The sequence below is a fragment of the Castor canadensis genome, chromosome 19 (assembly GCF_047511655.1).
Source record: "Castor canadensis chromosome 19, mCasCan1.hap1v2, whole genome shotgun sequence".
Classification (NCBI taxonomy): domain Eukaryota; kingdom Metazoa; phylum Chordata; class Mammalia; order Rodentia; family Castoridae; genus Castor; species Castor canadensis.
The window spans coordinates 6,773,677-6,795,533 of record NC_133404.1 but is presented as its reverse complement, the minus strand read 5'-3'; the positions used below and the strand labels follow the sequence as shown (position 1 = coordinate 6,795,533).

Below are 21,857 nucleotides of genomic sequence, written 5' to 3'. Positions count from 1 at the left end.
GGGCCACCAGCTCCCTAAATGGCTCAAAGAATAAACTGAGCCAGGACATGTGCAGGGGACAGGCAGAGGCAGGCAGCAGGGTGGCAGGTGGCAGGCGGGGCCTCACAGGAGAGCAAAGCAGCTCTACTTCCTGTGGGCCAGGGCCCTGGGCCTGCCCCTGGGGGAGGTTGCACAAACCTTCCTGTGCAGGCCTCAGGCTGCCTGTGTCTGCCTCTCCCCTGGCTCCTGTCCTGGCATCCCACTCCCTGCTCTGGGTCCCAGCCTATGTCCATTCCTGGGGCAGGCAAGGGGCCGGGCAGGACACAGTGGCTGGCCCTCCCATCACTGGCCAGGGCGCCTTCCTCATTTCACTGCTGATTCTAGTCCCAAACAAAACAGGTTGGGCCCTTCTTCCTCCGGCAGTTGTCTCTGGCTTGTGGCTGCTTTGTGAGCACTGCAGACGGCTCAGGCCAGCTGAGCCACTGGGACTGGGACGGTGCTCCTGGCTCCTGGCCCATGTTCAGCCCTGCCTGAGGCAGGAGTGGGAGCTTTGCCACAGCAGACACCCGAGGATGCTACCTCAACGGCAGTTCCGAGATGCCTTCTGGGTGAGTGGGATGGCCGGGGGTGGGGAGCAGGGGGACCGGGTCCAGCAGGGCTCCAAGTGTCCCAAGACAGCTGGTTATGAGGCTTGGGCACCACACCGGAGTTTTCTCATAAAAATTGTGGTTGAATTTTGGTTTTAATTGTCGGGGAGGTAGACTGGGCCACGGTTCCTTCTGAGTTGAAAAACAAAGGGAGGTTGCCAGGCTGGGATATTGATCTCCTTGCAGATGTTACCCCCATGGGTGAAGGACCCCCTCTGCACTCCCAGGGCTAATTCTCCCCTGGGAGACCCCTCCCCACGGTTGGAGCTTGTCAGGAGAGTTTAATGAGGAGGACCGATGAGGAGGCATGATAAGGGAGAGGTCAGAATCTTGGGGACAAACCAACTTTGGTCTTGGCTTTGTTACTTACAGGCTGAGGAGGTCACTTTGTGTTTCTTGAGCCTCAGTTTCTCCATCTTGATAATGGAAGGAAATGCACTGTAGCCCAGCCTTGCAGCCTTACCACAGGGCAATTCTCTCTCCCTTGCTCAACCTCAAGCCTCCCTGCCCTCCGCCCTGACCCCCCACAGACCTCAGGGGTCCTCCCTTGGTTTCTCAAATTCATCACACATGGAAATCAAGTCCTTTTGCCCACAAAATAAAGGCATCTGGCCAGTGGTGTGGCCGGGCCACACAGCCTGGGCTCTTTTGCCACCCCCCCTGGTTTTTCCACTTGTTCTTCAGCTTTCCCTCTGCTCCTCAAGCTTAACTGTCCCCCGTGGCTCTTGGGGACAAGTTGAGAACTTTCTGGTTAGAGCTGGGGAATGTGACTGTCCTGAGGGTGCCACTTTCAACCTGGCTGAGGACTGTGGCCCTCCGCTCTGCCCCAGCCCTAGCCTGGCTCTTTCCTGGGGCTGCAGCCAGGAGGATGAGGGCTAACAAGTGAGGCCTTCCTTTCTTCCTGGGCCAGCTCTGCTTGGGGCCCATGACTGGCGTATGTGCTGAGGCCTGCTTCCCCCATTCTCACTGCACGGAAGGCAATGGGCCTCACCGGGGAAGGGCATCTGGGGCCTCTCTAGACCTCAGTTTCCCTATCTTTATAAAGAGGGAGTAGGACCTTCCCAGAGAAGCTGATAGAGGCAGAGCTGGCTTGGCCCATCCAGATGACCAGGGTACTTAAGACCCAGGCGGGCACCCGGAGTCCCAGGAAGGGGGACCACACTGCTGCTCTGACTTGGAATGCGAAGTTGGAGAAAGGAGCAGGGCCAGGAAATACAGTCCACTCTGCAGTCCAGGGCTGGCCAGGGACCCCAACCATTCTACCCCTAGGGGCTTGGCCTTCCCTAGGGGAAGGGTCAGGGCAGAAGAATGGTGGATAAGGTGACAGGTGTGGCAGCAGCAATCACTTGCCCTTGGCAGCTTCCTGGGTGACATCCCGCCCACAGCCCTGCACTTGCAGTGCCTCTGTGCTGCTGCAGGCTTCATGGCCTCCAGGTTACTCCTCTCCTCTGTGGCTGGCTCCCTGGGCCTGGGTGAGGGAGCAGCTTCCCTAGGAAAGGCCAGTGCAGAGACAGGGGCGTGGCCTCTGGGAGCCTGTCACCCTAAGTCAGGTCGATGCCTCCAGTCGCTTAGCATTACCTATCTCCGAGCTGTAGGTTCTAACACCTCTCTCCAGGACTCAGCAGCCTCAGAATATGAAATTTTACTGAGCACAGAAGATGTGCCAGGCACTGTCCTCACGGCTATGTGCATATTCACTGTTTAACCCCTAGGACATCCATGGAGTAGGTGCTGTTGTCACTCTTATTATTCAGATGAGGGAAATAAGTCACAGAGAATTTAAGGGACTTGCCTAAGGTCACAGAGCTGGGAGTACACAAGCCCCGGCAGGCTGGCTTCAGGACCTGGGTTGATCTTTCTCTCTATCCACCTGGCATATTATTGCATCTTTGGGTCTTAGGACCACATTGGGAAAATAGAGGGTAAAATCTGTCTTCCCTCCCAAAAAGGAACGAAGATGGACGATACGGATAGAATAGTATTCTGAAGGTCAATTTGTAATATTGCTCTGTCTGCCAGGGTGTGTGTGAGGAACAGAGCCCCAGCCACTTGGCCCCTCTCCTAACTTCCCTAACTTCCCTAACTCCCTCCTAACTTCCCTAACTCCAGCACTGTCCCCACACCCTGTAGCCTGGCAGCACACTGTTTGAAAACCTAGCCTTAAATAGTGGAAGAAAATCCCAGAACCGGATAGCAGAGCACTTCAGTTATCTGGCAACCTGATCTATTCAGAGCACAGGTGGGGGCCAGTCCCGTTTCTATCTTGAGCTCACAGAAAGGGGAAAAGCAAGGGTGATTTCTGAGGTATCGAAGATGGTGTTATAAGAGTTCTCATTAAACTGCATCTATTTTACTCATTGGAGATTCCTCAGAGCTTTTAATCAGGGCCTATAAACTCCAATTTTATTCACAGTTTGAACAAGCGTGTTCATGGAGTTCTATAGATGTAGTAATTAGGTCTTCCTGGGCTCTGTCTGGTACACAGTTGGGGATAGGTAAACATTGGTGAACGTGAGCTGGTAGAGGCACTGTCACACTTACTGGTAGCTTGGTAGCTAAGGAGACAGAAAAAGTATGAAAAGCAGATACAACGGCTCAGAAACGGTAGGGACATTTAGCGTGAGAACAGACACAGTCCTGCTGCTCACTAGGCCTCTGTTTCCAATTCTGTCCTGTGGCCACACAGCATTTATTTATAGTCTGCTTTTCTCTAGGGCAGAGCATTCAGGGGCAGGTCGCTGTGGGAGTGAGGTGGGGTGGGTTGGCCACAGTGGGAGGGAAGGGATAATTTGATTTCTGCTGTGCACACATGGTAAAAAAGCATCACCGCTCTGCAGGAAGCTTGTGGCTGAACCTCAGAGCAGGACCCATCAGTGAGATGAGGTCAAGGCTGCAAGCACCAGGCTTCTCAGCTGAGAGGGTCTCACATCTCATACACCCCGGCCCAGCTCTGGGTCACAAGTGCAAGCAAGCCCAGAGATGACTGGGTTCAGCCTCACCCACCTCAGCTGACCAGTGGTTCTGCAGCCAAACTGCGGTCTCTGTAGTTCAGCGTTGGCCAGTGTGAGTGCCAAGTACCTTTATAGGTTAGGTGAATGGATGGTGGATATCCCCATGGTCCACCTGCCTTCCTGAACCCTTTCTCCTTCCTTTCATTTTAGTTAGATTTTTCAAGTGATTTCTGAGTAGGGCTCTCTGTGAAATGATCTAAGCCTGGGCTTCACCCCCAAAGTCCAAGTCGATGGTTATCTTGCTCTCAAGGGTGCCACAGCCTAGTGCCAGAGCTGGAGGGCCCAAAAAACTGAGCCAGGCAAGGCATGTACTGAGAAGTGCCCTTCGCCACACTCTGCCCCCTGCATAGCCAAAGGCCTTGCTCAGGTGTAATTGGACATCTTTTTAAGGGAGAAAATCTAGCTCTGGACCAGGTCTTATTGAGATCCACGTCCTCTCCATTTGGGGCTAGTTAAAAGGAAAAGTAAGGACAGGAGGTGGCCCAGCCACATCTGTTGCTGGGAGTTCCTCTACCCACTATTGGGATGGGCACTAACCAGGGGCCAAGGGAGAACAGGTGTGAGCTTTTCCCTCCGACCCGTGGTCATCGCTTTCCCTTCAAGGCTGGGCTCTGGCTTCTTTGGAAATCTCCATGCCCCTGGGGAGCTGTGCCTCTCTAGGCCTGCCAGGCAGGTGGAGGCACCATGGCTGGGTGGGAGGGGCTCACCATGGGTAAACAGTGAGACAGAGCTGGGCTGGGCCCACCCCTTCCCTTTGGGTCCCCTTAGCCATTGGTGCCTCTTCCCTTCCCCAGTCCTGAGACTCTGAGGTTCCTCATTTAGGAGGCTATGGAGAAGGGGACTAAGGGGCCCCACTCTGCCTTGTCTTAAAGCTGCCTGTTGCCAGGACCTGTCTGTCTACCATGGCTCCAAGGCATCAAGAAAGGTTGATGTTTGCTGGGCACCTGTTCTGTCCTGGGCTCTTAAAGTTATATATACACCTTCTAAATAAACAAAATCAGTTAATATAAGACCCTAAAAAAATGAGAAAATGGAAAAAAAATAAGAGGGGAAACACCCCTTGTCTCATCACTCAGAGACAAGTGGGAATTTTTTATTATTTCCCTAAGATCGTCCTACATAGATAGGTACAAGCATTTTGTGCACAGTTTTGCATTCTTTCTTCCTTTGTTTCTAGTACTTAAATTTTTATTTTAAACTGGTAAAATACACAGAAAAGTTATCAATTGAATCATTTGTCTCTCAGATGTATTCAGTTGGAGAATTTGTCCTTGGATATTTACCCTAAAACCACTGAAACCTAAATTCAAAGCAGCAGGTTAGCTAACAGGAAATTATTCTATGTGCAGTAAAAGGGAATTGAAAAAAGGCCTTTTTGCCAAATCCTTTCCACCACAGAATTTGGCCAAATATGAATCAGAAATGTCACCATACACTTCTCTTGTGGTTTTGCATTTTGCTCTACATTCGTTCTAGTAGTTTCCCAAGAAGTGACATGCATGGTGGCCTATAATCCCACCACTCGGGAGGCTCAGGCATCTTGAGGATCTTGAGTTTGAGTTGCATAGTGAGACTGTCTCAAGAATATAAGAACAAAACCCTCCAAAAAAGGAGGTGACATGAAGCAGAAGCTGGAATCACTGACAGTTAACCCAAGAGAGCTGGAAACCAAGGAGAGGCTGAATATTGCGCAGCCTGGGAATCTGAGTGAATGGTGGAGCCAGGCTGAGCTATGCGTTGCAAGATAGGCAGTGACGTTTGGGCAGAACGGGCACCAACAATGTCCAGTTAACCAGTAGCTGGAGGATGGGTAGCATGTATGATACCAAAATCCCCGTGTGTGTCTGGGAATTTGTCTGGCAGGGCAAAGATAAACTGTTCAACTGACCTATAAAACTGACCATTTTAGCCATCAGTTAAATGTCTGGCTCAGGAGTGTCAAGTGTATTTACACCGTGTGCCAACCTCCATTTTTTTTTTTTAACATGAACACCATTGGTAAAGTCTGCCCAAGTCTCCACCCTTTAGAGTTGATGGATGTGCTATGATTTCTTTATCTAATCCCCTGTGGTTTATATTAGATTTATTTAGATTATTTATAATTATTATTTATAATATTTAGATTATCGCTAGTTACTTATTATTCCTGGCAGTGAGATGACAGGTAAATCTTTGAATAGAAAGGCTTCTCTCTTGAGAATTGCTTCCATGGATTGATTCCCAGGGGAGGAGGCACTTCTGGGTGAAAGGGTGGGGCTGGTTCTCTAGCTCTTGGCATGAACAAGTCACTTGGTCTTCTGGCTGGGCAGGAGCCTGTTCTACAGAGGTCGAGGGCACCAGAGTGACCTGGAAGGCACTGGGCTGATGGTTGGGAACTGGTGCCTGCACCAGCTTTGAGGGGGACTTACAGCAGGGCAGGTCCCCAAGGACTCAAAGGCTGAGGAGGCCAGTGGTTCCTTGTCACAAAGCCAGCTGCCTTCTGTACTGCCCTGGCTGTGACTGTCAGGAGGAATGATGACAGCAATTTCTGAACGTGTTTGTAAGACATAGTGTCTCGTGTAAGAAGCAGATAGCTAATGTCTGGGTGTCCTATGCAACCTGTTGTGATAAGTCAGGGATAAGTGGTAACACTGGCATAGGCTTACATACACAACAAGAAGCTGTGGATGGCTACAAGGGAATGACGAACGGGAGAGAGAGGAAAAAATGATTGATGAGGAACGGGGCTAGGTGGCTGGGAACATTTTCATGATTTACACTTTTATACTGCTTGATTTTTTTTGAGGGGGCAGTACTGAGGTTTGAACTCAGGGCCTACACATTGAGCCACTCCACCAGCGCTGTTTTGGGTTGGGTTTTTTTTTTTTTTTTTTTTTTTGAGATAGGGTCTCTCAAACTATTTGCCCTGGGCTGACTTTGAACCTCAATCCTCCTGATCTCTGCCTCCTGAGTAGCTAGGATTACAGGTGTGAGCCTCTGACACCTGACCATACTGTTTGATTTTTGAATCATGTAACTATAACACTTATCCAAAAATTAAATGAAATGAAAAAAGAGAACATTTAGTTCAATTTTTTTTCTCTGAGTCCCAACTACATAAATTACCCCCAGAGGAATGGCAATAGTGCCTGTGTGTTTTGCTTATGATATTTCAGGAACTGTGACATCCACTCCCCACGTCCCCAAACACATCCTGCAAGACAGGATTGTCAGCCTCTTCCTGTCTCCACGGTGGAAATCAAGGCACAGGCAGGTGAAGGGCCAGGATGTAGAAGGGACCCCGCCCCAGATATGTCAGATTCCATGACCCCGCCCTTAAATTCTAAGGAGGCCAACCAGCTTGTTGCCGGCTTACAACAAGGATGAAATGATGCCCCACACATTAACACTGGTTTCTGTGCATTTGGAAGGGGCTGATTTTTCTCTCTCTTCCCCCCACCTCCGTCGGAGAGAATATATCTACTTTTTGCACATAAATACAGGTTACATGTGTCACTAAAGGAGAACATTTTGCAGCAAAACCAAGCAATTCCTGCTTTCGAGGCCCAGATGGTATCTCAGGCTAAGTTTGTGGCCCACAGGCTCTGTGAACACTTTGGGGACCAGTGTGGCTGTTCCATGGACGTAGTCACCTGAAAGTGCTAGAAATGTACAGGACTTGCAGCCAGGCTTGCTCTGCTTTGGTGATGCCTCAGATGGCCACCCCTGGGGTTTACTGGCTGCAGTGCCTTTGGTTTTGTGCCCTGGCTTTCTTGTCACCTGCGCTGAGCAACGGTAGCTCCTGGGATGGGAAGGTCTTGCCTGGGAGTTAGAGGGTGGGGGAGAATTTTGGAGGTAGCAGGAAGGCAGAGGATGCTCCAGGTGGAAAGTCCAGCAGGGCAAGGGAGTGGAAGGGGAGTGAGCCCAGCAGGCAGCGTGTAAAGAGACCACAGGAAGGGAAGGCCTCGGTTGGATTGTGAAAGTTCCCTGCCCTAAAAGACACTTTCTTCTGCCTTTCTTACCCTCTCCTGCGGTCACTGCTTCCTCTCGTGCAAAAGGGCCTGGAGGCTGCAGGCTATAGCTGGGATGCCCTCCCTCTTCACCCAGCCTGGCTGACGCTGCAAACCACACGATGGAGGGAACTTGGGGTGGAAACTGAAACTGCCCTGCTTCAGGCACTGACTCCTTAAGGTCCTCCCACAGGCTCAGCCACCCAGTCCCCCAGGTTCCTAAGGAAACGGGCTGACTTGAAGCACCCTTGGCTCTACCCTCACTTGCTGGGTCCCTTGGATGGAGTCATCTCTCTTCCCCATCCATAGGGTATGGCACCTGAGTTCTATTCACCTAGGGCTTTGAGGATGGGGAAGCCCAGGGCAGTGCCAAGAGAACACAGTGACCTGGACCAGGAATGGCCTCAAGAGACCCAGAGTTATAATTGGCTGTGTGCTCACAGGTGGCCCTTAGATGTGGATCTCTCTAGAATGCTCCCTTAACTTTCCATGATTGCCTATTCCATTCTACCATTACAGTCGTCCCTTTAATTTCAAGTAACAAGATAATCTATGCCATCCTCCTTAATTCCAATACTAGTTCTGTGAGCTTTGTTTTCTTTAAAAAAAAATAATTTTTTTAAGCTGGGTATGGTGGCCCACACCTGTAATTCCAGCACTCAGGAATCTGAGGCAGGAAGATTGGGAGTTCGAGGCCAGAATTGGCAACACAGTGAGTTCCAAGCCAAGCTGGGCTATGTGGTGAGATCCTGTCTCAAATAAACAAACATCAACTGATACATAAAAACATAAAAATGATACATATCAATGGGGTGGCATTTAATGCTTCAATGCATGTATACTTTGTATAATCTTCAGATCAGGCCAAACACATCTATCTCCTCAAACCTCTATCCTTTCTCTACAGTGGAAGCTTCCAAAATCCCTTTTTTTCCAATTTTCTGGAATGTGCAGTATTGTTACTGTCACGAGGTTGGTGTTCTTAGTCCTGCTTTACAGAGAGAGAAAAGAGGCTGGGGTTGGGGATGTGACCTGGGGATGCCGCACAGATGGGTCTTGGGGCCAGGTGAGGCCTGGCTGCTTCTTCCCAGGTCTGGCCCAGAAGCCCTTTGGGGTACTGGGAGGCTGAGGCCTGGCACCCTGAATGATGGGTGACAAAGCAGGTTGTGGTGACAGCTTCTTCCGTTGGTGTTGACAAGCCAGTCACCACTAGGCAATGGGAAGTAGCCCCAGAAACTAGCCACCAGCGTGGCAGGCAGTGGCCTATAGATAAAACTCAGGGCTTCCAGAATATGGCAGGAACAGGAAACTGAGCCCTGATGGGGAAGAAGAGAGGGTGACAGGCTGGGACAGAAGTGTGCTTGATGTGTCTGAGGGTTGGCAGGAGGCCCGTGCAGCTGAGGATGAGGCATGGGACGGAGGAGACAGCAGGAGATGAGGTCAGAGATGGAGCAGGCGCCAGACAGGTGCAGCTAGAGCTTTCAAAATCCCCAGTGCTGGAGTCAGGCTCTGACATCTAAGTCGTGCTGACAGGGCAAGTTCTTCCATGCCTAAATGTGTGACCAGCCCAAGAGCTACTGGTGTAGGTGACTGGGATGAATCGCCATGGCTGGCGTGGGCACACACCTGGCTTTTCTGTCGGCGTGACTTCATTTGACTCACCTGAGAGCCAGCAGACACTGGAGGCTGGGTGGTTCTGTTTTGTTTTTTGGTAGTAAATACATGTGACATAGAGTTGACCATTTTAACCAGTTTGAAGTGGACATTCAGTGGCATTAAGTACAGAACCGGTCACCATACTGAACAGTTACTGTCCCCAACAAACAATAATTCCTCACCTCCCTGTTAGTGTTCCAGCGCTGTGACAAAACACTTGAGAAAATCGGCTTATAAGGAGGAACGGTTTTATTTTGGTTCATGTTTTCGACAAGTTCAGTCCATGGTCCCTTGGCCCTATGGCTTTGGGCCTGTGTTGAGTCAGAGCACTTCCTGGTACCAATGGAGAAGAGAGAGAGAGAGAGAGAGAGGACAGGAGAGAGAGAGGAGGAGGAGCTGGGCCCAGTGTCCTCCTAGGGAGCCTTCCACAATGACACAACCTTCTTCCCCTCAGCCCCCGCTCCTGCAGTTCCATCACTTTCCAATAGCGCCACAGGCTGGCCACCAAGCCTTTAACACAATGGACCTTCAGGGGACATTTAAGATCCAAACTGTCACATTCCCTTCCTGTCCCGTTTGACCTCTGTTCTGCTTTCTCTCTGACTCTGACCTAGTCGGGTATCTCATATAATACAACCATACGATACTTACTCTTTTCTGTCTGGCTTATTTGTATCTTTAAGACTCATTCATAGCTGGATGCCAGAGGCTCACACCTATAATCCTAGCTACTTGGGAGGCTGAGATCGGGAGGATCGCAGTTTGAGGCTAGCCCAGAGGAAATAGTGCTTGAGAGACTCCATCTCCAAAATAATCAGAGCAAAAAGGACTAGAGGTGTGGCTCAAGCAGTAGAGCGCCTGCTTTCGTGAGTGCAAAGCCCTGGGTGTCACCCCTTCCCCCAAAAAAGACTCATTCATGTTATATTATCCGTCAGGAATTTCTTGTCTTTTACGGCAAAGTAATATTCCATCCTAGACACACATACACCACATTCCTTGACTATCACTCATTCATCAATGAACACGGCTGTTGTGAATATGTGAATACTGCTGCCATGCCCACTGGTGGGCAATTGTCTGTCTGAATCTGATTTCAGTTCTTGGGGGTGTAGCTCTAGGAGTGGAATTGTGGTGTACTTTTTTTTTTTTTTGGTAGTACTCAGGCTTGAACTCGGGGCCTCATGCTTGCTAGGTGGGCGCTCTACTACTTGAGCCCCTTCCTCCAGACCTTTTTGCTTTATTTTTGCACATAAGCATTCATGTTTTTGCCCAGGCTAGCCTCAGACCCCAATCCTCCCACCCACGGCCTCCTGTGTAGCTAGGATGACAGGCATGCACCACCACATCTGGCTTGTTGGTTGAGATGGGGTCTTGCTAACTTTTTGCCCAGGCTAGCCTTGAACCACAGTCCTTCCATCTCTGCCTCTCAAGTAGCTGGGGATGCAATCTATGAGCCCCACGCCTGGCTCCCATTTTTAACTTCTTGAATAACTTCCAAATTTGTTTTTCCTAATGGCTGCCTCATTTCACGTTCCCATCAGCAAGACAAAAAGGTTCAGTTTCTTTGTATTTAACACTGTTAATTTCTTTCTTTTTAAATCACAGCCATCCTGGTGGCACGAAGTGGATTGTCACTGTGGGTTTGCTTTCCATCTCTGTGACTAACAATTCTGGCATCTTATCATGGCTTTATCAGCCATCTTTGAAGAGACTCTGTTCAAGGCCTCAGCCTGTTTTTGAACTGAACCTTTTGTCTTTTTGTTTTTCACTTACACAAGTTCTTTATATATGCTGGATATTCATCCTTTATTAAGCATAGGAGTTGCAAATATTTTCTTCCACTCCGTAGCTTGTCTTTTCGCTTTCTTTATCCTGTCATTTGATGTACAAAATGTCTCATTTTCGAATCCAAGCTAAATTTTTTTGTTTTGAATGTCATACTCAAGAAATCATTCACTGCTATAAAACTTCCTGCTGATGTTTTCTTAGCATTTTAGAGCTTTTAGTTCTTGTATTTAAGTTACTCATTTTCAGTTGATTTTTGTATGTGGTCTAACTTCATTCCTTTGCAAGTGGGCATCCAGTTTTCCCAGCACCATTTATTGACAAGACTGGCCTTCTGCATTGAATAGTCAATCAATTGGCCATAGACGTGAGAGTTTATTTCTGGGCTTTTTGTTCTGTTCTGTTCCACTGACCTATAGGTCTGCCTTTATGCCAGTACTGCACTGTGATCAAAACTACAGTACTGTGGAGGCCCATGACTCATCCCAGCTACTAAGGAGGCAGGAGCGAAGGCAAGACCCCCTTCTCAACCAATAAGCTGTGCATGGTGTTGTGATAATCCCAGCTACAAGGGATTTTAAAAGTTGGCTAGTGGTCTAGGCCAGACCAGGCAAAAACACAAGACCTTATCCTGCCAAAAAAGAGAAAAAAAGAAAAAGAATGGAGTCATTGCTCAAGTGATAGAACACCTGCCTAGCTTACATGAAGCCCTGAGTTCAAATTCCAGTATCACACACACAAAATGGGTGCGTCCTCAAACTTTGTTCTTTTTTTCTTGACAGTACTGGGGTCAGGTTTCCTTGAGGCTCCACCAGCTCTCGCCCTTCTTCAAGGAGAGTCTGGGGGGCAACTGGCAACCCAGGCCACTAACTCTTCCATGTGTCATGGTGGGCCCTGCAGGGAGGAGGCAAGTAGGGCAGTGGCGGTGGGCAGGGATCAGCATGGACTGGAGTCCCTGGGTGCGTAGGGTGCAAGGTGGCCCAGGAAGCAGGTGCTGTGTTGGCATCTGCAGTGTGTCTCACTTTGACACAACAGGATGGAAGCTGAGCCTGGGAAAAAGAACTAGGTGTGGGGGTCAGGAGAAGACCAGGAGCTGAGGCTGGACCTCAGGGCAGGGCAGGAGTGACCGTGAGCCCAAGGGCACTTCAGCCCAGTCTTCAGATCAGTCCCCACCCTACAGGGAAGGAGCTCGCACACAGGGCCCAGCAGTTCTGTTTGGGTCACCCAATGTGTGGACAGTGAGGGAAATGGCGGGGATGATTCCCAGAGAACACAGGGCTCCCTCTGCCACCCAGGGCCCAGTGAGCAGCATCCTGCTGTGCGTGGAGAAATTTTCCCACCCTGCAGCTGTATGCAGTGTGTCCACTGCCTGTGCTGGGTGAGGTGAAGCAATTTCCTCGTCTCTCTCACGGGGTCCTTTGCTTGGAAGCCGCCATCTTGTCTGTCACTCTGGCCTTAGAAGCCAACGAATGCCACCCTTTGGTTTCACGGCATTTACAGGTGGCCCTGCAGAGCCTCTCAACTTCGGGAGCCTCTGGTCCCTTGTCTGTGAACATCACAGGCTACACCGACTCTGTGGTGAGACAGATGTGAAACACTTGTCTCACCCCCTGCAGGTGTGGGAGCCCAGCTGGCTCCAAGGGCATCTCAGCCAAAGCCAGGGTCAGCTCTGAGGTCCAGGACCTACAGCAAGCCAAGAGGGTCCCTGGTTGTCTTCACAGGAAGGACAAGCCTCTTTTAGAGGCCTCTTTTAATGGCCTCTTTTAGAGGCTGCGAGGGTCTCTAGGGAAGGGGACAGGTTAGATGTGGAGTCCCCTGCAACTCCAGAGGCCTGTTTCATCTCCCCCGAGCCTGGGGCAGACTGCCAGTCACAGCAATTCACAGCCACAAAGCAAGACGCTCCACATCAGCCCTGCCAGGGCATAAGATGCACCCAATTTACAGATGGAAAAACGGAGGCCCAGGGATTGGGTGCAGCTTTTCCAGACAGTGTCACAGTTGGGTTCAACCCCAGTTCTCCTTTCTTTCCTTTTTGGTTGACATTAGTGACTGTGTGTAACCACCATGGTCACTGTTCAGGAGCCCATCCAGGGTCAGGCCCTTTGCTTGGCTCCTCTGTAAGTCATTTCATCAAGTCCTCAGAGCCCCCAGGAAGGGGGTGGTATGTTCATCTTATTTCATAGAGGAGGGAATCTGTGCTCAGTAGGTTAAGTGACTTGCCCAAGGTCACAGCCTGTGAGGGTAGAATCGACCAGAACTTGAACTCAGTGCTTGAGCTCTTCCCACATCCCACTACCTGAACTCTCCTGGCAGGCCTAGGTGGTGTGGGAAGGACGGGGACCAGATGTGAAAGGGCAGTGCACCAGTGGGGCCTGCTTTCTGTCCCTCCGTGGTCACTCACAGGCTGCAGGAAGGAGTCCTGTGTGGTCAGCTGTGGACAGGCCATACACAGTGCCTGTTCATCCTGTGAAGACAGCCAAGGGCTTTCCTGGCGTGCTGTAGGCCTCAGTGTTTCTGGGACAGCTTGTCCCCTGCATCGATCACCCTGGGTCCTACCGCCTCCCTTCCTCACCTGCCCTCCTGCCGGGTGTCGGTCTCACACCCTCTGCTAGACCCAGCCCTGCATGGCCAAACCAGCCTGGCCAGGGCAATAGAGGACTGTGAGTCACTAATCTTGCTGAGCCTCAGCTCCCGTCTATGCACTTGACTTTGCAGCAAGGAGTCTCTGAGACTAGAGGGGACACTGCAAGAGCTCTGGCCTCTGCACCCTGCCAGTCACCCCCACCCACTGCTCCCTTCCCCTGGACTCAGAACCAGCACCTGGGCAGTCCTGTGCCTTGCCTTGCCTGACACAACTCTGCCTGGCTGGCCTGGCCTCAGGCCACCTCTTCAGACACCTACTTTCTCTCCCTCCTGGCTCCCTGCTGCCTTGAGAGTGGCTGTCAGACCTCAGTGTCCCCCACCCCAGGGGCTCGTTCACTTGTCTCCTTCCTCACCATCCTGTCTCTAGCTTTTCTGAACCTTTTGGTTTCATAAAGCAGGAGAAAAAAAGAGGGGTTGATCTGGTCTCTGTGACTTGAGACAGTGGGTGGCACGTGGGCAGGATGTCACAGAACAGGGTCCCAGGAGTGTGGTGCCGAGCACCTTCCTTCCTCACTACTGAAATGATCAATTTAAAAGAAAAAAACGTTCAACCAGACAGACCTTGGAAGGGTAGGTGTACCACATGACAGCGTTACCTCCCTCAGCCCTCGGAACACACGGAGGTGACCTGTGCTTAGTGTGACAACAAGAAGCCAAGCTCTGCGCAGTAGGTCGTCTTCCAGGGCTCCCCTCAGTGGAATTCTTGGGGACCCCCAAAAGCTCACAGGGCCCTCCTGATAGGCCCTGGAGACTTCAAGGTGATCTGTCAGTCACAGGCCTACAATCCCCCCACATGTTGGAGGCCAGCACAGGCCCAGAATCTCAGGGGACTGGGGGCTGGGCTGCTGACTGATCAGGGAAGGGGCCCTGCATGGCCCTGGGAGGCCATCTGCCTGGGTGGAGCAGGGATGGGGCATTCTGGAAACTCCTTTCTAACCTCAAGCCCCAGTGGCTCAGCTGGACAGAGTAGCTGGTGCACCCACGTTAATGTGCTATGTCTTCTAAAAAGAAAGGCCTGTCTTTCCTTCCTGGCCCTGTCTCTCTGCCAAGCCTGCACCGTGTCAGAAAAGCTGAAAAGCAGCCTTGTCTATCTGCTTCTGCAGGTGCCCTTCTGATCCCTGGGTCATTTGACACCTAGTTCAGCCTGTCATTTGTGACTTGAGTCCCTGACCTGCATGCAGACTGCAAGTGACAAGGTGCTCTGCCCCTACTGTAGCCAACCACCAGTGCTCCTGACGGCCCCACAGAGATGAAGGGCTGGGTTCCCCAACTCGCAAACTGTCACTGTTGGTGAGACTGTGCTCCACCAGGGCTTTGGCTTGGGACCTTTCCTTCCTTGTCCCTCCTCCCAGACACTCCAGGCCAGCAACTGAAATGCTTAACTGAAGTTTCTGGTCATCCATGCATCCATCCTTCTAGGCATGTATCTGTCTGTCTATCCATCCATCCACCCATCCACCCATTCACCCACCCATCCACCCATCCACCTACCCATCCATCCACCCATTCACCCACCCATCTACTCACCCATCCATCCATCCATCCACCCATCCACCTACCCATCCATCCACCCATTCACCCACCAATCTACCCACCCATCCATCTACCCACCCATCCATCCATCCATCCACCCATCCACCTACCCATCCATCCACCCATTCACCCACCCATCTACCCACCCATCCATCCATCCATCCACCCATCCACCTACCCATCCATCCATCCATCCATCCACACATCCACCCACCCATCCATCCATCCAAGTCAGACCTAAATGTTTGGTCCTTAGCTTTCCTCAATTTTCCAGCCTATAGCAGTGGGAAAGAGTCCCGTTCAGTGTGGTAACTGTGGGACCATAGAGAGAGCCCACTGTTCCCCGTGGGCTTTCCCCCCCCGAGCCTCGGTTTCCTTATGTATACGATGAACTGCAGTCAGAAGTAGAGGGGACAAATCTGGCTGGTTTATTTTAAGGTCCTGGATAATGAGTCATTAAGTCCACAGCAACTGGATCAGTCCCTTCATGCCACACCTCAGGAAGCAGCAGTCACAAAGCCACATCCTCTTGACGGGCTCTTGGGGAGCTTGTCCAGCCTGCATTCAACGTGTTTCTGGGTGTTACAGTACTCAAGTGTTGGGCACTAGGTCCTGCAGGAAGTCAGACAGGCTTACCCTCCACCTCCCTGGAGCCTCCCCTCTCCAGAGAAGGGCACTTTTACATCAGGTTCCCTGACAATCCTCATGGTTTGGTTTCTCAGGCTACAGGAGTCAAGCAACAGGAAAACAGTCCCTAGTGAAGGAGCGATGGCAGGTGCCATGGCAGGCACACTGGCTGCAAGAGTCGCTAATGTAACTGGTTGAGGGAGGACAGACACAGGCAGCTGTCCTTGAGGACCAGTGTCCTTGAGAGCTGGCTGCAGCTTTCAGGATGAGAGACAGAGGCCTAGCTGCCCCCCTAAAAAGAAGAAGAGCTCAAAAGAATGTCAGACATGGGTAAGGTTTTCAAGAATTGTTAACCTTTTACCAAATGGTCCAAGCAGGAAACTTAACAGTTCCTTTTACTATCTTCCAGCTCTTACCGCCCCTTCTCCGGCCTCCCACCCCCACTTCCAAGACATGCTAGGGAGTGTCCCATAATTTTCAGGTCTAACCTGGTCCAGTCTACACAAGGCCAAAATCCCCCTCTCTCATTCAACTTAAAGTCTCTGGTCCCCCAAATTCACAATGGAGGCCTCTGATGGGGGATGACAAGAGAACTGTTCTTCACTTTCCATGTGGTCCCCAAGCTACACTGTCAGTGGCTTCTGGTGGCCCCATGGACCGGATAGGGGGTGCAGTAGCTCTGAAGGGGGAGAGGTACTATTTCTCTGGGGCAGTTGTATCTGGTGGCAGTGCCCCCTGGTGGCAGATGCCACAGGCTAGCTCTTTCAGCACCTTGGCAGGTCCTTTCCTACCTCCCCCCAGCATCCACTGCTCCATTCCCTGCAGCTGCACTTCTGACACCCACCCCCAGTGCACCCCAACAGTCTGCTTCATGCAGCTGCTATCTGGGGCTCCCCAGTCCCTGCCAGGCAGTCAACAGGCAACTCCTTCTGGCTGCCTTCCCCAACTCCACTTGGTTCCCAGGTAACCTTGCAATGCTGACTCTTACACACCGAGCACTCCCACTCTAGGCCCTGCTCTTCCCATAAGCAGCTGCAGTGGCTCCTGCTGACTTCAGACCTGCCAGGTAAAAAATGCAACCACTGTCCCCATGGCTCCCAGAAGACATGCACCAGCCCCCTGAGAAAGGGCAACTGAAAGTCACTTCTTGTGTCTTGTGTCCTGGCAGTTTGCCCAGGATGGGCAAGTGACTTGACCAAAGCCACCAAGCTTATTCCTGACAAATGAGAACTGGGACCAAAACCCAGGCCGCTCCCTTCAAGGTTCAAGGATTCCAGGCAAGAGAGCATGTGACAGAGGCTCTGATCCCTTTATTTTAAAAGTTTTTTTTTTTTTTTTTTGCAATTCTGGAGTTTAAACACAGGGCCTCACACTCGCTAGGCAGGCGCTCTACCACTTGAGCCACCACTTGGCAACAGCCCTTTTTTGTACTGGGTATTTTTGAGGTAGGGTCTGGAAAACTGTTTCCTTTGGCTGCTAAGAACTGTGATCCTCCTGATCGCTGCCTCCTGAATGGCTAGAATTACAGGTGTGAGGCACCAGGGCCCAGTTTCTGGCCCCCTTTAAATGAATTCCAGGGTGGGGAAAGGTGTCAGGATGACTCATTTTCCCCAGCGGGGTCATGGCTGAGGGAAGAATCTGTCTGATGAAGAGGTGGCAGGCAGGGGACAGGGTGTGACATGCTGGTTGCCAGCAGCCCGCTGAGTGGTTGACCTTGACCTTGGGACTTTGCAGACAGGGGAAGTTATAGGGCTTAAAAATGAAGTCTTGTCCTGGGCAGTCGGAGTTCAAGTCCAGGCTGTGTTGTGCACGACCCCTGGCAGGTCAGGACCTCTCTGGGCCCCATTTTCCTCACTGAAAATAGACATCATGATCTTGAGAGGCTCCAATGGGTGGATGCCTCTGTGGCACATGTCCGGGTGAGGCTGGGTGTGGCTTCTGGCTCTTTGCCCCCAGTATCCGCTCCGGGTAAGCTCTGATCTGTTCCCTAGTCTCCTTTGGCCACTCTGTTTCATGTGCCCTGAGATCAACTGTATGTGGTAAGGGTGATTAAACCCATTTGCACAGGGAAGGAAGAGAGTCTGAGAAGGGCCAGGGTCAAGGGGCGGGGGCGTGACCACATTGGGTCTGTGGAACTCCTTCCTGGCTCTCAAACAGGGCTAGACACCCTCTCTGACCTTGAGCACCCCAAAGGGGTGGGCCCTAGAGAGGCAGATCAGCCTCCTGTCTCCACCTCCCCCATGGAGAAACCAAGACCTAAGAGGGGAAGTGGCCTGCTGAGGCCTCCAGTCTCTGTGGCCAGCCCCTGTGGCCACCAAGTGTGATAACGGAGGAAAAGGAGGAAGTGGTGGGTATGGAAGCCGTTCTCTACCCAAGCAGGGGGACACAGCGGGGCCTGCCAGCTTGCAGCTTGCAAACTGAACAAGGCACCTCCCGGCCCACCCAGAAGAGCCAGAAGCTGCCACGCAGAATGGGGTATCCAGACCTTCTCTATGCAGGTCCCTGTCCTCCTGGAGTCCTCAGTGGCCACACACCGCACAAGACAAGGCCGATTTCACAGCAGGCTCAAACAGGCCTCCCAGAGAAAGGAACAGAGCCTGCTCACCACTTGGCACCTAGGCTTAGTGGCCACAGAACCATGTGGCTGGGTGCTCCTTTCTCCTGGCGGTGCTGCTCTAACAAGCCTGGCACACCACCTGTCCTGTGAGTCCTCAGTAACTGAACTCCAGCCCGAAATACTGCTTTGCTTTGAGGTGGAGAGAATTTGAGAAATCGTCTCCAAAAGTTATCTTTTTCTGCTTTTTGTTTTGTTTTGTTTTGTTGACACAGGGTCTCACTCTATAGACTAGGCTGGCCTCCAACTCATGATCCTCCTGACTCAGCCTCCCAAGTGCTGGGATTACAGGTGTGTACCACTGCACCTGACCTCAAAAGCTGTCTTTAAAAATCAGCTTTTCATATTTTAAACCCTTTCTTTTCTTGGTAGCACTGGGTTTTGAACTCAGGGCCTCACACCTGCCAGGCAGGTGCCTTATCGATTGAGCCACTCCGCCAGCCCTTAGCTTTTCATATTTTAAAGTGGAAACCATCACTGAGCTATCTACTGAATGGCCGACATAGGGATATGGCTTTGGGACCAACCATTTGGCCTTCAAATCCCAAACTCTGCCCTTTACCAGTCGAGTGGCCATGGGAAGTCACCTCCCCTCTTTTGGTCCTCCTTGTTGCCACCCTTGGGTTTGGGGTGTTCTTGGTGTACTATGTGGCAGATGGACTCAACAGATGTAAATATTGTCACCCACCAGGCCCAGTTTCCTGTCACCTAGTCTGCCAATCAGAGACAGCTTTGCAAAACAGAAGGGGCCTGGTCCCCAGGCAGCTAAGCATGGCCCCCCACAGAGTCTGGGGCTATTTGTGGGGTGAAGAGGCCAGTGATTTAGGGTGTGGGGAAAGGTAAGCAGAGGTGAAATGCTCCGTGGTCTGCATGTCTGTAGTTAAACTTTGTGGCTCTTCATGGGACGTGTTCAGAATATGACTCCGAGGATGGAGTCCCAGCCTCCATGTCAAAAGGACACCTGAGCAGGCCCAAGTGAAGAATCAGTGGTTTCGATAAAATGACTTCCAGATATTTAAATAGTGATCTGGGCCACCCTAATTATCAGGACCCACATGTCAGAGGTACTCTTCTTTTTTTTTTTTTTTTTTTTTTGTTGGTGGTACTGGGGTTTGAACTCATGGCCTCATGATTGCTAGGCAGGCACTCTACCACTTGAGCCACTCCACCAGCTCATTTCACTTTGGTTACTTTTTCTGATAGGATCTTGCATGCTTGGGCCAACCTGGACCGTGGTCCTCCTATTTACGCTTCCTGTGTGGCTGGGATGACAGGCGTGCACCCCCACACCTGGCTGAAGTGGAGTCTTGCAAACTATTTGCCCCAGATTGCCTCCAACCACAACCCTCTGGATCGCTGCCTCCGAAATAACTGGGATTATGAGTGTAATCCACAGTAATACCACTGTGCCCAGCTCAGAGGTCTCCTCTATATAGCAAAGTTAGTGGAGGACCACTGACATATAGCCTAGCTCTGCGACTTCCATAATTAGTGACTTAAAAGCCATCTAAAAGCAAGTTACCGAGGGAGAGGCAGGGAGCTCAGAGTCAGCAAAGTGACAAGTGCAGTTGGTTAGTGTAAAGGATCAGCTGGCTTGGGTGGTAGTGATCGAAGCCAGAGTTCTGTTCTCAGGTGGAGTCATCAGATGCTTTGATGGTCACACTTCTGAGAATGAGTGGTCTCGGGTGCCATGGTGGCCTGTGAGCTGCAGAAGACAAGCATTTAGAACAGAAACCCTTCTTTGCTAAACGCCCAGCAGGGGTCTACGCCCATGAAGCTTGAATTTAATTTCACCAGGAGCAAGATTCCGTGTGCAGGCTGAGTGGACAGGAGGAGGCAACAGGGGTGGTGAGGGAGCAGGGGACAACCTCTGAGGTACTTTTTCTGGCCCTAGATGGTGGACCTGCCGTCTGCGTGATTTTTGGTAGCATTACTGGTTCGTTCCTTCCTCCACAGCGCACTGAGCCTGACTCTCCAGTCCTGGCCATGAGTCAGAGCCCATCGCCTTGACAAGGTGACTGGGGTGGGGGGAAAGGAGGAGGCACAGGAAGGAGGGCAGCCTCAGGGGGTCATGCACTTCCTCAGAACAGTCTAGTCACTTGTGACTGTGGCTCACTCAGCTGCCATCCCCGGGCCCCTCGCAGGGGCTGGCGCTGTGGGGACTTGAGCTCCTGAGGACCCGGCCTGCAGGGCCCCTTGCTGCTTTCTGCTTTCTTCAGAATGGCCAGTGTAGGTTTGGTTTGGCTTCTCTTTCCACTCTGGGGACCCAGAGGACAAAAGAAGGCTCTCCCTAGAGAGTCGGGACTAGGCCTGGGTGGGGAGGGAGTTGTAAAGTGGCCTGCTGTGGGGCGGGACTCCTGGTGACCTCCCCGGCTGTGTCCCCCAGAGGGAGTCTGGATTTGTGTCTTGACTCTGAGTCAAGTCCTCAGTTGCCCGAGGACTGAGGGGCACTGGGCAGGATGCTTCCCAGTTCTGGGCTCTGTGGTTTCCTGTCCTGAACGCTGGCGTTCAGCTCAGAAGGACCCCTGCTAGGGAGGGGTACAGCTGATGGTCTTGTCCCACTGTCACAGTCTGTTGACCTGTGGGTTCTGGGGTGGGGGGGCACGGCATAGATGCTGAGGGCTGGGAAGCCGTGGCTAAATGGGCGAGGGGTTGTCCTTGAAAGTCACACAGCGGAAACCTGGCCTTGAGACACTAGCTTGGCCCCAGATGTGGGTGCTAGCACAGGCCTCAGCAGGATGGAGGGAAAAGTTTCTCTTGCTGGGGTCCTTGTGGCCAGGCAAGGTCCAGATACCCATTTGTCACTCTGTGGGTGCAGTTGCCTTGTTTTTTTTTTTTTTTTTTTTTCCCTATTTTTCCTTTTTTTTTTAGGTGCTGGGGACCGAACTCAGGGCCTTGCACTTGCCAGGCAAGCGCTCTTCCATTGAGCTAAGTCCCCAACCCCTGTCACTCTGTGCGTAGCTGAGCTGAGGCCAGGCCTTCTGCAGGAATTTCTAGAGGGAAGTTCCTTCCAGAAGGAGGGGGTGAGCTCGGAGTCTCAAATCCCTACAGATCTAGAAATGGACTCATCCAAGTTGACAGCCGTGGGCATCTCTACCCATCCATGTCTCTTTAGTTCTTGCAGCTCATGGTGTCTTCTCACAGCTTAGCTCAAATGCCTCCTCCTGCGTGAAGCTGGTCTTGATTTTTTTTTTCAGTATTGGGGATGGAACCCGGGGCCTTGAACACAGGCAAGCCCTCCACCACTGAGCCATGTTCTCAGACCTCTCCTTTACTTTGACTCCACCCCATGCTCTCCTCACACACCCACAACTTAAGGGGAGGTGCGGGCAGGGGAAGGAGTCAGGTTTTGACTGGGAGAAAGGTTAAGTGT

General features: G+C 51.5%; 1 protein-coding gene across 10 annotated transcripts in view; it reads left to right on the top strand.

Moving 5' to 3' along the window:
* The first annotated feature begins 400 nt into the window (after positions 1-400).
* The window catches only part of Pstpip1 (proline-serine-threonine phosphatase interacting protein 1), a 38,338-nt gene continuing 16,881 nt past the window's right edge, over positions 401-21,857 (top strand). For 4 of the 10 annotated variants that reach the window (XM_020180995.2, XM_074062018.1, XM_074062015.1 and 1 more), the window contains exon 1: positions 453-587. Coding sequence is in view for 4 of the 10 variants with exons in the window: in XM_020180993.2 (XP_020036582.1) it covers positions 552-587 (36 nt within the window). In the remaining 6 variants the exon portion in view is untranslated. Of the gene's footprint in view, positions 588-20,563; positions 20,714-21,857 lie in introns of those variants that run through there. The other 6 variants (XM_020180993.2, XM_020180991.2, XM_074062017.1 and 3 more) reach the window with 4 other exon arrangements.